The sequence below is a fragment of the Tachypleus tridentatus genome, chromosome 7 (assembly GCF_004210375.1).
Source record: "Tachypleus tridentatus isolate NWPU-2018 chromosome 7, ASM421037v1, whole genome shotgun sequence".
Lineage (NCBI taxonomy): Eukaryota > Metazoa > Arthropoda > Merostomata > Xiphosura > Limulidae > Tachypleus > Tachypleus tridentatus.
In genome coordinates, this window is record NC_134831.1 from 78,082,041 (window position 1) to 78,098,384 (window position 16,344).

At 34.2% G+C, this 16,344-nt stretch overlaps 1 protein-coding gene across 1 annotated transcript in view; it reads right to left on the bottom strand.

Moving 5' to 3' along the window:
- Window positions 1–16,344, bottom strand: part of Dlg5 (MAGUK family member discs large 5) — an 87,774-nt gene that overhangs the window by 19,642 nt on the left and 51,788 nt on the right. Inside the window, 5 exon segments of the mRNA XM_076512621.1 lie at window positions 995–1,160; window positions 1,674–1,776; window positions 3,580–3,745; window positions 7,001–8,753; window positions 11,248–11,437. Coding sequence (XP_076368736.1) covers window positions 995–1,160; window positions 1,674–1,776; window positions 3,580–3,745; window positions 7,001–8,753; window positions 11,248–11,437 — 2,378 coding nt within the window.

Below are 16,344 nucleotides of genomic sequence, written 5' to 3' on the forward strand. Positions count from 1 at the left end.
TAGGTGTTTAAAAACATTGGAGAAAGCTATTAACATCAGTATTTAAAACCTGTATCAAAGGTAAGCATTTTTAATTATTTATTTAAAAAAACAAAACCATAACAGAATTATTTTGAAGTTTCAAATCTGCAACTTACCATAGATATAAAGGAAATTATATATTTTCAGAATCCACATACTCTGTATATAGTAATTTTACACTTCTGAACTAATTTTTCCATAAGTTTATTTTTAGAGTGCAATAAAGCAAACAGAACAGCTGATGCTTTGAACACATCCATTCTTACAGAGATCATTAACTAATGGAATACTATATGCATGTTCTAAAAAACAAGAATAATTGAGAAATAAATATATTTATAGCTCTTACGGTACATATGACTGTCAAATAAACTTCTGCAAAGCACATTCATTCTCTCAGAAATCATCAACACTGTTTTCATCCACAGAATATGTACATGGTTATTGTAAAATTAAACAGGCAATTTAGTGATAACTAGAGGGGACGCTCAGTAGTGTATACCTCTGCCATGCAGTGTAAATATTTGGCTCTAAAATAATACAAAAATGTATCCACAAGTCCATTCATTTTTGACCAAGTTACAGAACAAAAATAGCATTAAAAATTGACTCCCACTTTTGGATTTTTATGAACCTGCTGTGACTTTGACATTCCAAAAACTAATCGCACCTAAGCTTGGTTATAGGCTAAGTGTCTACCAGCTTTCATCCAAATCTATTCAGCTATTTTCAAGAAATCTAGCTGACAAATACATGCAACCAAACATACCTATATACATCCAGGAGTGAAAAACACAGCTTCCAGGCACAGATATAAAAATAAAAAACATATGATTGGTAAAGAAATAATAAGAAAAACAAACACAACCAAACACGCTGATCAAGTGATGTACTCAAACAAGATTCTTCTACTGTACTCAAAAAGTGCACATAAAGACTGTTGTGTATTCTCTAGTGTGTTCAGTTTAAGTACCTTGACACTTTCTGTCTTGTTAGTGTGGACGTAGTTGAACTAGGCAAATCATCATTTGAAAGCTTCATGGCGTCAATGTAGGACAAACGAGTGTGATACTGGGAGGAAGCAGGGGGAGTCTGATCACTGCCAGGGCTGCTTGGCTCCGATATTTTTTCTCTATATTCTAAATAAAGTAAATAAAGAATGAATTTTTAAGAAGCAAATAACCTCAATGTATTGCTCCATTATTTATACACAATAAAAAGGTATAATTTAATGGTTATACAAATTTCAAATGACCAAATTAAAATTCTTCCGTAAGGTTAAATTTTAGCATGGGCTTCAAAAATCATAAATAATAATGTTTAATTTCAAAACTCAATTTGAGCCTAAACAAAAATACTGACATTTTCTTAGTAATAAGAAAAAAATGGTACTGGTATTGAACTAATTAAGACACTAATTCAAATAGTCTATGGAATGCATAAATTTCTAGTCTACACAGTCTCTTTCACAGTAAATATTACTTAACAAATAAACTTTTCACATACTTAATATGATAAATACCCAGAAATAAACCAAAACTTTTCAGAAATTTAATCTCTAACAAAACAAAAACCCAACTAACATTTTTTTATTATAAAATTTTTAATGGAATTAAAAAGAGAAAGCCAATAAAACAAATCAAATCACTTACTGTCAGGATTGTACTGTACTAGCATGGTGATGCTGTGACCACACTGACGCAGAACATTAGATGCTTGTTGATACGTGGCACTCCTCATGTTAATCCCACACACCTAAAGTACAATAAAGGTATACAAATTACACAGATTTGTCACTTAATACACAATACACTCATAAGATTATCTCGTGTAATAAAAACTGTAAATTATTACAAAAGTTTGGCAAAGACACCTAAAATACAGCTTTTCACCTGATGTACCCATAATAAAATTACCTCTATATGCCCACTCTTAGTGCCCAGATATCATCATTTCAGCAACACAAGCTGTGTAACAAAGCTCATTCTTATTTAGATGTATCAGAACAATATGAAAATCAATTTTATTGATCGATTTAAAGTACAGCAAAACATACCAAGAGTACTTGGTCTAACCTAAAGCTTGGAACTTCCCAAAGTGTAACTTATATTTCCAAATCAACAGCTTGCTATCATACTCTATATATCCTAAATCTTTTCCTAGAAATCACTCACATTACTCACGTAACTGTAAAAAAACCTGTACAATTTATACATTTGCTAAGAGCTATTAAGATTCTCTCACAAGCTAAAAAAATATATACATTTAATTTGGTTAAAATTAATAGTGTTTGCCAAACCCACAATTGAAAGGAATTGGAGAAGATATGACTTCTTTTTTAGGTAGATGGAGGAATTTCTTACAAAAATTTGTCTGAAGTTCTAGAGTCATTGTAATACTTTATATATATTCTATTGAAACAAGTAACCATCCAAACTTTATGACCAAGTAACAGATTTTCTGACAAAATTGTACATATCTTGGAGTATACATATCAGGTGCATCAGATTCAAAGCTTACTACCAAGCATAAGATGGCAAAATGCTTTGTAAGCTACTGAGGCAGCAGATGTGGATGTGACCATTACAGGACACCAGTTGCAGAGGTGGCAAGCCATGAAAAAAAGCCACAGAAGAAATTCTGTTGGTGCTAATAAAAATACTAAACAGTTGAAAAGAAATGGATCTACCTAGAGACTGGGTATGATTACAGAATTGCTAGAATGCATCGGCAGTTGTGACCAGAGCTGTGAGAAAAGTTAACTCTGGTGAAATACAAAAGTGCTGTGATCATTTATCTGTAGAAAAGTCACAGTAGAAAACACCACAGATTAACCCTTTGAAAATGATGCCTTTTAAAAACCTTTTCTGCACACGTGACTGAGATACATTAAAAATTTAGTTAAACACCTTTATTGTCAATGTATTTTAATCAAATTATCATCAAGTATAATTACAAAATGTTATTCCTTTATTTCAAAATAAACCTCAAACATTATTTGATTTGAGTTTTGATATCTTATATGCCTTCAGTTACAGATCAAAATTTAAAGCAGCAATGTAGAAGAAACCATATGTGTAATGTAGACAATTCCATGTAGATGTTCAAAAGTACAGTACATAGGTTGTTTACCAGTAACTGAAATACATTACAAGAATTTGTCCAGGATAAACTCCTTGTCACATTTCCTCAACTTAAGAAAAGTCACGTGTTGCTAAGTAACAGTTTTAACTTGAATAGCATGCTCATAACCAATAAAAAGAGCCAATTTCCAGAAAAATTAGACAACATTTACCTTTTACCGAATAGGTTAAAAAAAGTTTAGTCCATTATTGAGAGCAATGTTCCTAGATAGTGACTTTTTTTTTCCTTACACATATTAATTTGATAATTTGTTAAATATACCTGGAGAATATTAAGAATTTGATTTTAAGATACATATTATATTTCAATATGGTAATGATGCAAAATAATAAATTGGTAAAAAGTTAAAATGTTGACTCAGAAATCAAGAAAAATACTTTCATAATTCCTAAAATTTTGGAAGTGTACACTAACCTCAAGCAACTGATCACCATACTGTAAACCAGCCTGTCCAGCTAAACTGTTCTCACTTATTGGAGATATGAAGATGCCTTGACTAGCTCCTCCACTTATGTTGATACCAAGGGGAACCTCCGAGCTCCGTTCAATAAAAATTCTTCTCAAATCTCCTGGTTTTACTCTTAAAAATAAATATATCCAATTATGTTTAAAACAGTATCAGATTTGTTGGGTTTTTATCAAAGTGTTAATAAATTTTCAAAATAACTTTTCACAATACATACACTATAAAAAAAGATGAAAGTGAAAATTTAACTGACTATTAAAAATATATATATCACCATAATCCTAAGAATAACTTAAAATAACAAACACTATCTTAATAGGTATTTTTAATACATGAAATAGGAAATTCTAATTCTTAAAAAAAATGAAAGAAAACTGAACATTAACAAAATTCCACTTTAATTATAAAATACAAAAAAGAAGAAAACATTTTCACACGACTGTAATATTCAGATTGTTATCTGCTTTCTAGAAACTGTGCTTTAAGTACTCTATTCTTTATCTAAATATAGTGAACACAAAACTTAACCATTAAAATGTACTTTAATCTAAAAATACTAAGCAATAAGTTTTTATTTTGAATTGAAAAACAACAAAAAAATTGTTTCAAACCTCATGTCCATTCTTCAAAACAATCAATTATATTTATTGTTCTGATCAATTTCAGAGATTTACATGTTACTCCAGTTACATTATTTAATGTGCAATCTAAACCAAAAAAACAACAACCCTACCAATCAATCTTTTTCACATGAAAAAAAATTACAAAACAGATTAGTAAACAAAACATAAAAATATTCATGATGCAACTAATAAAAGTAATCTCATTTGAACTACTGCAAATTTTTACTGAATATTTCCTGGAAGATAATTTTGGTCACAGAAGAGGCTTAAATTTCCTAAATTTACTTGTCCAAGAAATAGACCTTTTTTCAGTAGCTCAAACCAGTTACCCCATCTACTGATTACACTGCACAACAAAGTTTTTGCTTCTTGAACACGGTTGGATGTTCCTTATAGATATTTGGCTGCTGAACCCGAAAATCACATTCAAATTTGCCCATCACGTAATGTTTCATTGAAATTCAGTTTTGTCACGTTTTTTTCTTATATTTGTGTCCAAAAATATTTGTTTCTGTAAAAGACCTATGAACAATGTTTTGCAGTCTGGGCATGAAATCAGGCCAGGTTGGAAGCTGTTCTGTGGAAGTATGCAGCCCGGACAGGCTGGATCCAGCTTGACACTGTCTCAGCAGGCTATAAAAGTGGCTTGCATACACAGATGCTGCTCATTGGATTAATATAGACCTCATAGTGTGTACATATTGTTTCAGAATATAGCATTGCCTTAGTAGCACTGTAACAAGTAGGCTAGACATTATAGACGTTTCACAGGACGATTGGTATCAGTCAATATGTCTCGTCAATGCTGTAACAGCTGTGATACATTTTGGTATATTTGTGGAGAGTATATGCTTGTTTATCAGAGACCCTCAATGACTACTCTTGTGACGAAAGCATATCATCTGCACTTGGACTCTAAAATTGGTGATCAAGACCAGGAATGGGCACCTCACATTTGTTGGGAGACATGTACTGTCTGTCTGAGAGCTTGGCTCAGAAGCACTCGAAAGACAATTCTGTTTCCTGTCCCAATGATATGGCGAGAACAGAAAAACCATGTGACAGACTGTTACTTCTGTTTGACTAATGTGTCTGGTTTCTCTGCCAAAAACAAGAAGTCAATTGAATACCCTAATCTGCCTTCAGCAATGGGACCTGTGTCACATTCCTCTGGTGGACCTTAGATGAACCAGATGAAGAAACTGCAATGCAGGGAACTGGCAGTGACATTGATCCAAATTTTGAACAGTGTTCCTCGGGTGATCCACATCTCATAACACAATCAAAATTAAACAATCTGGTCAGAGATTTGGGTCTGTCAAGAGCAAAAGCCGAATTGTTGGGTTCAAGACTGCAGGAATGGTGATTGCTGTCACCAGGTACGAAAATTTCTGTTTTTTGAAGCTGCCAAGATAATATAACCAAATTCTTCGTAAAAATTGACAGTCTCTGTTTCTGTGTTGACATCGAAAGATTGTTCTCTGCTTTGAGTTATGACCATGGCCCGCAAGAGCGGCATCTCTTTATTGATTCATCAATGTTAAGCCTCAAAACTGTTGTTACACAATGACAATGTTTACCCTTCAATACCAGTTGGCTATGCAGCACACACAAAAGAAACCTACAAAAACATGGAAATGTTGCTGAAGCACATCTAGTACAGCAAGTACAACTAGAATATCTGTGGAGATGTGAAAGTTGTTGCTCTGTTACTGAGACTGCAGCTCGGCTATAGAAAGTACTGTTGTTTCACCTGTGAATGGGACAGTCGTGCCAAAGAGTCACATTATTCTAGAGAGTGCTGACCATTCTGTAAAAGTTAGTTCTAGGACAAAAAAATGTGGCACATGAACTGCTTGTCGACCCGGCAAAGACTTTTTTAGCCTCCTCTTCACACGAAATTGAGACTTATGAAGAATTTCGTGAAAACAATGAACAAAGAAGGCGAAGGTTTTCGTTATTTAAGACAAATGTTCCCAAGAATAACTGAGGCCAAGATCAAAGAGGTCATTTTTGTTGGCCCTCAGATTAGACATGTTATGAGTGACAAGCGGTTAGAAGATCTGTTAGGGCCGCAAAATATTGCCCGGAAAGCCTTCAAAGATGCTGTTAACAATTTTCTTGGCAATTACAGAGCCCAACATTACATTCAGCTGGTAGACAAACTTCTCAAAGCATACAAAACAATGAAGTGCAACATGTCACTCAAGATTAATTTCCTCCACTCACACTTGGACTTCTTCCCTGCAAATCTCGGAGCTGTCAGTGACGAACACGGTGAAAGGTTTCACCAGAACATTGCTACAATGGAAAAACAATATCAGGGCAACTAGTATCCATCAATGCTTGCTGACTACTCTTGGACACTGCAACGTGATGCACTGGACATTGAATACAAATGAAAATCAGGAGCAAAACACTTTTAATTATGTTGAACTTAATAGTGTATTAGAAACATAAATGCAATTAAATACGTTATTGCCGGTAAACAGTTAACTGTCTATTTCTCAGTGTTCCTATGATGAAGCAAAACCAAAACTGTATTTGTGCATACCCACCAGGTACCTGTCACAATCAGCAAAAACTTTTCAGGAAGCAAAACGTTTCAAAAAAATTGTTGTGCAGTGATACCAATACACTAAAATAAACCTACATTAGAATTGTTTTATAATTTTTCTTACTGCTAAAAACATATTGACATCAAGATTTTTGAATATTAAAAATATTTCAGTACCATAATACTTACTTGCGAACCCTATCTACCATTCCCAGGTCGTCTGTACTGCCTGAACTCAACCACTGAACCGTGACTGGAGGTACAGGACTACTACGCTCTGACATGGACAGTGCTTTTTCTATTGAACTAGTAGACATCTTCCCAGCTGAAGACTTTGATGCTACACTAGGAGTAGAAGGAATTCTTATTCTTTGGTTTCTTTTAGGAAATGTTGACAATCCATTGTAAGGTGAGGTTGAACAAGAATCCTCACTCCTGAATCCTTCGTGGATGTGAGAATGTACAGGCACCAGATGCTTGGGATGCTGAGTAGAAACTGTAATAGGATGAAAATGATGAAACTCAAGACTTTGGGTTGGAGAAGGTCCAGCATAACTAAACTGGGAGGAACAGCCAGGTGGAGAAGGACTGAAACTGTAATGTCCACTGTCCTTAACACCATACCTTCCACTATAACTCTGGGGTTCAGCCACAGAGCCCGATTCTGTAGTTGAACCACTTAAAAGAGAATCTCCACTACGGGAAGAAAATACAGAGAGTTCTTGTGGAGAGGAGTAACGAGAGGAAGTCACACACATTGGGCTAGAAGAGTGAGGATGATGAGGGTGTGGATGAGGAGGACCTCTCTGCCCACTACTTAATGTATAAAACATATTCTGTGTAGCAACATTTCCTCCAACTCCAAGAGGTACTGGGTTAGAGTATAAATGGCTTGAATTCTTAAGCACCAAGTTTCGTTCTGCAATAGGAGATGTAAGAACTAAACTGTCAGTACAAATATAAGCATTTGCTTCTAAAGGAGAAGAAAGGGTTTTTCCATACCTTAATGAAACTGGAGTGGCTGGATTTAAACATTCACTATTGATCACACCGTAATGTGCTGACCTAGGTCGCTGCCTTCCTTTATTTTTATAATACTCTAGGACATCTTTGTCTCGGTGAGCTGATACCACTGAATAGTCCAAACAGGATTCTGGTGATGTTGGACTATTGAAGTGAACATCCAAATGATCTGAACTACGATTACTTATATTTGCTTTTAGTGGACTTGCTGACAGGGCCATCATATAAGGAGAAGGTGCACTGGAAGACACAGGTAAGCTAGATGGAGGAGAGATAACAGGTGAATGATCAGGTGATGTAAACCTGTCAATAATAGGGCTTTCTTGACTACGAATTTCTTTTTCAGTATGAAGATGAGATACGTGTGATTGTGAAGAAGGATTTGTGATGCAATGTGTTGGTGGTTCAAACACACTTAACTGTTTTGTTACATTAGCTAATGACTTCCTTTCTTTTCGTTTTTGTGTCTGCAGAGTAGTGACAGTATTAATATTACTAAAATCAATAGGAGGACCTTTGTATTTAGGCCACGTTCCACCTGTGTGTTCTCGAGCTTTCCATTTCTTACTAGGTTTACTGTAATGCTCTAGTACAGAGTCTAATTCTGCAATAGGATCTTCTTCCAGTGTATAACTGTGAGAAATACTAGAGGCATGAGTTGATTTCTTTTCTTTATTATGTCGCCTATCTCCAAAGATCTTATGGTAGGCTTTGTCCAAGAGAGTGGATTGAGATGTAGGGCCATAAGATCTGCTCTCACTATGATGCTTCTTCCGGGAGGTTTGCGTGCAGTCGCTCACGTAAGAAGGAACAAACTGTCCCTGCTCAGTTTGAACTCCACTTGACCTCAGCTTTATTCTGTGATCATCCATATCTTCAACTAATGCATGTTGTTTTCTTGGAGAAGATGGTAGACTTCCTGAATAATGAAAAAATAAACTGTACATAAACTAACTGATAGTCATTTGAGGCATTATCACAAATGACTACATATATTGTTGTTGTTTACTTAAAACATACCAATGAAAAATGATTTTTATTATAACACTGATTTACATATCTTGTAATTAACAGATGAGTAGATGTACTATGTTGATGCATATTTATCATTAAAATTATAAACGTTATAAAAATCTACTATTTTAATCAAATAAAAAACATTTTATGAAATATAACAATCATAAATAAAATCTAACTTTATAAATAAATACTAAAAACAGCATTCGTGCAATGGTTAATGAAAAATAAAACACACGACAAAGTTAAAATGCACTGTAAGATAAAACTTCAATAAAAATAAAAAGGGCATCCGTTAGACATTCTCTATATTTTTCAGCACAATCTACACTGAGAGAAACATGGAGTTACAACATGAGAGAACTACATGTGCATACAAAACTGAAATACTTTAATATAATTAACCAACGTATTTTATCCTCAATGTATACAAAATAGATTTTAAAAAACTGATCTCTATAACACCTGGACAAAGATCTTTATTCAAAATTAACTGTAATTTTTCATATCCTCCAAAGATTTTGTTACATTTATTGTTATGATAAACTTGAATAACCAACTGATAAAATGATCAACACTTGGCACATGTTCATCAGAAGCTGATACATTAGTTTTGTATAGCTATAACATTTTATAATGTGCTTTAGCTCTAAATTTTAAATTTCTAAATATCTGACCAACATTAGTCAAACCACAGTTACAAGGAATTTCATCTATACCACATTCATAACTGTTCTACCTTCTTTTTAGACTGACTAATAAAACTTAACACACAAGGAGAAACATTACACTGGAATAATATCATTTTTAAAATTAATACTCATTTGCATGGAAATACATTAAGCATACTCTCCTACTATCTGAGTAATTCTTCACAATTTAGTAATCACTACCTTTAATTTATTACAGAACTTACAAATAAATTATATTGGTAATAGTAAGATCAAATTGTCTGTTTATGGCAACACACTTTAACACATTGTATCTACACATTAAATGTTTATGATAGGTGCAGAATTTTAAAGGTATAAAAACAAATTTAGAGAAAGAAGTAAATTTTTACTATCAAGGTTAATACAATCTCCCCAAAACAGCTTTTTTTCCCCTTTTTTTTGTTTAAGTCTTATCAAAATAATTTAAATAACCCTCCCTTTCAGTTTTTAACATGAATTGAATATCAGTGCAATGTATCACTACCATCCTGCCACACAAAAAACACAATCTAAATATCTCAACCATGCATCTTGTTTAAATAAAGCTGTACTTCAAATATGGATTTAAAAAACACACAAACAGCTCATACAAATTTTCTACCTTATCAATTTATTTAAAATATTGAATAAACACATACAACTTATTTAAACTTAGTGTTATTCTATTCTGAAGGTATTTAAGGCTTTTAGGCAATTTTTTTCTAAAAGTCAGCAGGTTTACATCTTTATAATTGATAAACACATCAGACCCTCCAGAATTCCAACATAGGATTCTAGTTCTCAGTAGTGCAAAGGGATAAGTAGTGTCTATGACTTCTTTCTTTTGCACTAGGCCCAGATAAAACTTTATCCTACACATTTATGTAACAATTGTAGTAGTACAAAAAATAATAATTTTTCAAATACACAAATGAGAACTCACAATATTAACATGCAAAAAACACAATGACCTCAAGAATTTATAATTTAACTGGCTTTCTAGTAATACAATAAGTGAATTAAAATGATTCTCTTATCTGGAGGAGGTGACCTTGGAAATAACAATGAATCTGTATGCCTAATAGTTCAAGGACGTTCATTCGAATGAGCTAACCTTACACATAAATCTTTAAATTAAAATCTTCTTTATTAGTTATAAATAATACAACAGCAAATGTCAGAATTACATTTTTCTAAAAACAGTATATAATAAGAGGGCATGATGCAGGCATTTGACTTTCTGGCTTAAATTTATATATTAACTTATTTTAGATCTTAACAGTATTTGTTTTATCAAAAAGCATCAATTACATCAATCTCAGAAAGCCAAATAGAAGTAGTAAAACAATTTAAAATGAGCAGTTTGAAGAAAAGTGATATACAGAAGATTGAAAAGTATTTAAATATCTCACTAGGAAATTAAAATTAAAAGCTAAGCAACATTAATTATAGACTACATTCTGATGCTTTATTTGTTAACATTCACTGATAATAAAGATTTTAATTAAATTTTGAATGTAACTCTGTAAAAGGTTGCAACACATTTTGACCTAGCTGTACTTGTAGGGTTGAAAGTACAGTCCAGCTCTTTATACTAAATATAAAACACTCATTATTTAATTATGACATGTTTTGTGACTGATAACAATACACTGAATGTCTCAGGCAGTTTAATGAATTTCACATACAGTTTTATGCACTTACTGTGCTCTTGATTATAGCGTGGGCCCCCCTCTTTGTCCATTAAGTTATGTCCACTTGAGGCTGAGCTTGGAGGAGAACTACTAGCAGAGAAGTACTTCACTATCTGAAGAATAATGTGTGGGCCAGCACTATCCAGCATGTGTTGAACTTCTAATATGGACTGGGTACTGCTTACCAGCTTTCCATTTATCTAAACAAATAAACAGATTGTTGCATGTGTTCAAAATACTTGAAACTTATGAAACATCAGACATTTGTTCAAACTGGATAACAAGCATAACACCATGAATTTCAGAGTACTTCAGTTTTACACTGGTTTTCATCATTCCTGCGTGAATAATGACTGTACTGTTAATAAAAACATTCTTATAGATCCAGCTGTACTGATAGAAGCTGATATACTTCGAAATTGCAGTATTCAACTAATCACTGAACAAGGTTTGTTATCCAGTAGGAGCAAAGATGTTTAATATTTTAAAATATATCACAAAAAAGTAAAAACCAAACTATGAAAGAGTACATGAGTGTCTGTGTATGAGAGTATAAACAAAACCTGTAGCTTTTTAAAACGATTCTTTAAACTTAGGTTTATTGCTTTTTAATGGAACTTCTGCCATTATATAAAAGCCATGCTTAAGATCAATAGTTATCACTTCAATTTTAAACAAAGTTTGTTTTTTTCATTACGTAAATAAACCAGTAACAAGCTGTAATTTTTTTGTTTTTTTTTGTTTTACATGTGTACATAATATATAAAATGATTTATACACAGCACACACATACATACATGACGATGTACCATATATAAATATGAAATGTCAAAAATATCCAAGTAATGTTTTCCACGAGAACCAGACTTTACACACAAAATATCACACTAAAGAACTAAGAATGACAATTCAAAGAAATTTATATTTTAAGGCTAAGCAGGCAGTTAATGTGCTGAGCAAGTGCTTTAGAGAAATCCCATCTTCTACTGCTTGAGACTGAATACATGCTCGTGGGAAATATTTTTAAATACTACTTTGGTTGAGTACCTGTTCAGAAATGGTGTTTCTATATAAATACAAGATAATTGTGAAATTACTCATAAAAGAAACAGTAATCACCATATAACTTCAAAAACGTGGGAAATATTTTTAAATACTACTTTGGTTGAGTAACTGTTCAGAAATGGTGTTTCTATATAAATACAAGATAATTGTGAAATTACTCATAAAAGAAACAGTAATCACCATATAACTTCAAAAATTTCAAACTTTTAAATTCAGACAAATCAAACATTATGCTATTAATAAAAAAAGTACTGATTAATAAAACTTCACTTCCTTAAATCACACTGTCAAGCTCATTTCATGTAGTTTTTCAGTTTTTTCTTATTTACTAACAGCTTCATTTCTCTGATGACACTTCATAGAATGGACGGCAACTGCCTGTTGTCAATACACAAGTGTAGAGGACATCATTTTGAAAGGCAGAATACTTTTGAAATGTCATCCTCTACACTTGTATTTCCCCACAGGCAGTTGCCGTCCATTCTAAAAAGTTTCATCATGAATACTCTGCCTAAACAATCTATCAAAGAAGCTTCATACTCTCTTGTTTTTACTCTATCATGATCCATATGCATCTAAATTAATTTTTTATTACACAGAATGTTACTTTCATAATTTAAGCTTACAGGTTCATTGTTTCAGAAAAAAATATGAAGTCTGTATGCCTTAAACAGCAGTACCTCAGTAGTTTAATACTAACATTTTTCTTTGCTTAAGGCATAAAATTCTTGAAGAACTGCTTAGTTTTGAAATAAAATGTTCAAAACTTTAATTTCATGTTATTCATTGAGATGACATATGGTAGCACAAGAGATACTGCAATTATGGCTCTCAGTTTTTATTTTAGTCTGTAAAATTTGTCCATGCCACAAAGGAAACAGCCAAGAGGAGTTAAGCCTTCTCACCAAGATTAACAAATATTTGGAGGCTGGTCACATAGCCAATGGAGATAATTAGAATACTGATTTTTAAAAAACCTAATTAAAATCATTTTCAAAAATGTTTATGGTTGTGAGAAGCAAACAAGCCTTGCAATGATCATGGAGTGTTACAGATTAAATGACAATGTAATTATATTCAGGTTTTAAAGGTATAAAAAAACTTAAAAAAAAAAGAGTGATCTATATTAAATAGTGTGCAGTAACTTATTTACAAATTACAACAAATTACCTTGATGTGGAGATTATTTTGGAGATTTCAACAGTTTAAATAATAATTGGTAACATTATCATGCCAGAAAAAGTACAATACATGAAAGAAGAATGAACCTAATTCATACATAGATAAATCAAGACACATTAGGAAGACGTTTCATTATTTTTTACATTTCTTAGTTGGGTTAAAATACTGCTCCAAAATAACACCTGTGAGCCACCACTGACAGTAAAACGATTGGTTGGTTGGTTGATTTAGTGTTTTATGGCATAAAGCAGCTAGGCTATCTGTGCCAAACATCCGTTAAAAAGGAAAAAATAAAGTAAATTAGTAAAATTCATAAAAGGAAATGAAGGTAAAACAAAACAGCATTTAAAAACATAAATAGCATAAAACCAATGTTGACATCCAGTCTACAATGTTAAGAGAGAAACTACATTAAGAGAAGTTGTAAAGGATTTTCTGTAGCATAATGACAATTATCATAACCTGCCAGGAAGGCTAACAGGTAAGTACAAGAACCACCGTCAGTCACCTGAAGTTGGCCTTTCCAGTCCTGGTTCTGGGTTGTGTGTAAAATATGGCTTATAATTAATCTGAGTGTTACATAGTCTACACACTGATGCATCAGTTTCAGATAAAAGAAAACGATGAGTTAGAAAACTGTGACCAATGCGTAGTCTAGTTAGAACAACTTCCTCCTTCCGATCCTAACGGAAGCAAGATGGCCAAAGTCCAATATAGGGTTTCATTTGGAAAAGCTTGTTTTCGCGTTGCTCACTCCAAGTCAACTGCCACCTGGCACGGAGCCAAGCCTTGAATACAGGACCATAGTTCATGTATGGAATAGGTACAGTGGTGATAGTGCCAGAGCAGATAGATTTAGCTGACGTGTCTGCAAGCTCGATCCCATGAACACCAACATGGCCTGGTATCCAGAAAAACTGGATAGAAGTAGATGTTAATGAGAAATGGGCCAATTGGTTTTGAATATCAGTGAGAACAGGGCGTGAACCAACGTGAAGCGATTCCAGGGACAGTAGAGAACTAAGCAAATCAGTATAAATAGTGCAGTTGGTGTAATGCTTAGCTTCAATATGATCCAGGACAAGGGAAATGGCATACAGTTCAGCAGTGAACACAGAAGCTGTAGAGGTGATTCTGTGCGCAACCACCAAAACCGCAACAAACCATGGCAGAGCCCACAGGGTCACCTGATTTAGAACCGTCCATATAAATTGGAATGGAAAGATTGTTTGAAAGATGTTCAGTAAATAAAAGATGGTACTTCCAATTGAGAGTATCTGCTTTTCTCAGATGACTTAAATAAAGGTCACATTTGGGGACTGTAATAAGCCATGGTTGGATGGGCTTACAAGTGGATACTGCAATGTTATCCAAGGACAGACCCAATTCATCCAATTGCACCTGGACACGAAGGCCAAAAGGAGCAATGGCAGATTGTCTGTTCTGAAAAAGTATGGCCCACCGAGGAAGGAAAACATAACCCCAGGTGGGATGCTTTAGTTAGGAATGAAGTTTAGAAGAATATAGTAAAGACAGTTGCAAATGGCAAAGGCAAAGAAGGTTCATGAGATTGTACATATAAGCTCTGAACTGGGGAGGTGCAGAAAGCCCCAGTGCAGAGTCAAAGTCCTTGATGATGAATGGGGTCCAGCATCTTTAAGGCCGAGGGTCTGGCAGAACCATAGACCATTGATCCGTAGTCGAGTTTCGACTGAATAAGAGCACAATATATCTTTAACACAGAACACCAATCAGCTCCCCAAATGGTGGTAGAGAGAACACGGAGGATATTCAATGCTCTTGTGTATTTGACCTGTAGCTGCTTAAAGTGTGGTATAAAGGTCAGTTTGCAGTCAAACATAAGCTCCAAAGTCTTGGTCTCAGGGACCACAGGTAGCAAAACTTCACCGATATGGAGTTCAGGATCAGGGTGAATACCCTGTTGGCAGCAAAAGTGCATGCAAACGGTTTTAGAGAGAGAGAAATTAAAGCCGTTTGCCATGGTCCGCTTCAGGGCAGTTTGTAGTTATTGCTCAAAAAATATCATGTTTGAGGACAAACATGAGATGTGAAAGCCATCGACATAGAGCCCCTTTGCAACAATGAGAAGAAACTGTTAGTGATGACATTAATCTTTATACTGAAAAGTGTGACACTCAAAACACAGACCTAAGGGGCTCCAAGTTCCTGTAGAAAAGTACAGGAAATAACTTGGAATTTCCTGTCCATTAAAATATTTTTAATAAAAATGTGTAAATGGCCATGTAACCGATACACGTGAGGTCTTGCAAAATGCCATACCTCCATGTTGTTTCATAAGCCTCCTCAATGTCAAAGAATATTGATACAAGATGTTGTCGTTTGAGAAAGGCTTCTCTGATTGATGTTTCAAGTCGAATCAGGTGGTCCACGGTGGAGTGCTGTCGTCGAAACCCACACTAGGTGGGCGAGAGGAGGTTGTATGATTCGAGGAACCAAACAAAACAAGCATTAACCATCCTCTCTCTAAGGTCTTACAGAGACAGCTTGTCAAAGCAATTGGATGGTAGTTTGAAGGAATCTTGGGATCTTTTCCAGGCTTAGAGGAAGGTAAGATAATAGCCTGGCATGAGGCACTAGGAAAATATTCTCCTGCCAGATCTGGTTAAAAACAATTAGAAGAATATCAAGAGAAGCAGGAGATAGATGGCACAGCATGTCATAGTGTACATTATCTGGTCCAACAGATGTACTGCCAGACTGATGAAGGGCCAGTTTCAGTTCCACCAGAATAAAGGGACGATTATAGTCATAGAGAATCAGTTTGAAAGGAAAGAGGTGAACACTCTGCCCGAGTCTTGATGGTCAAGAAGGTGGAGGA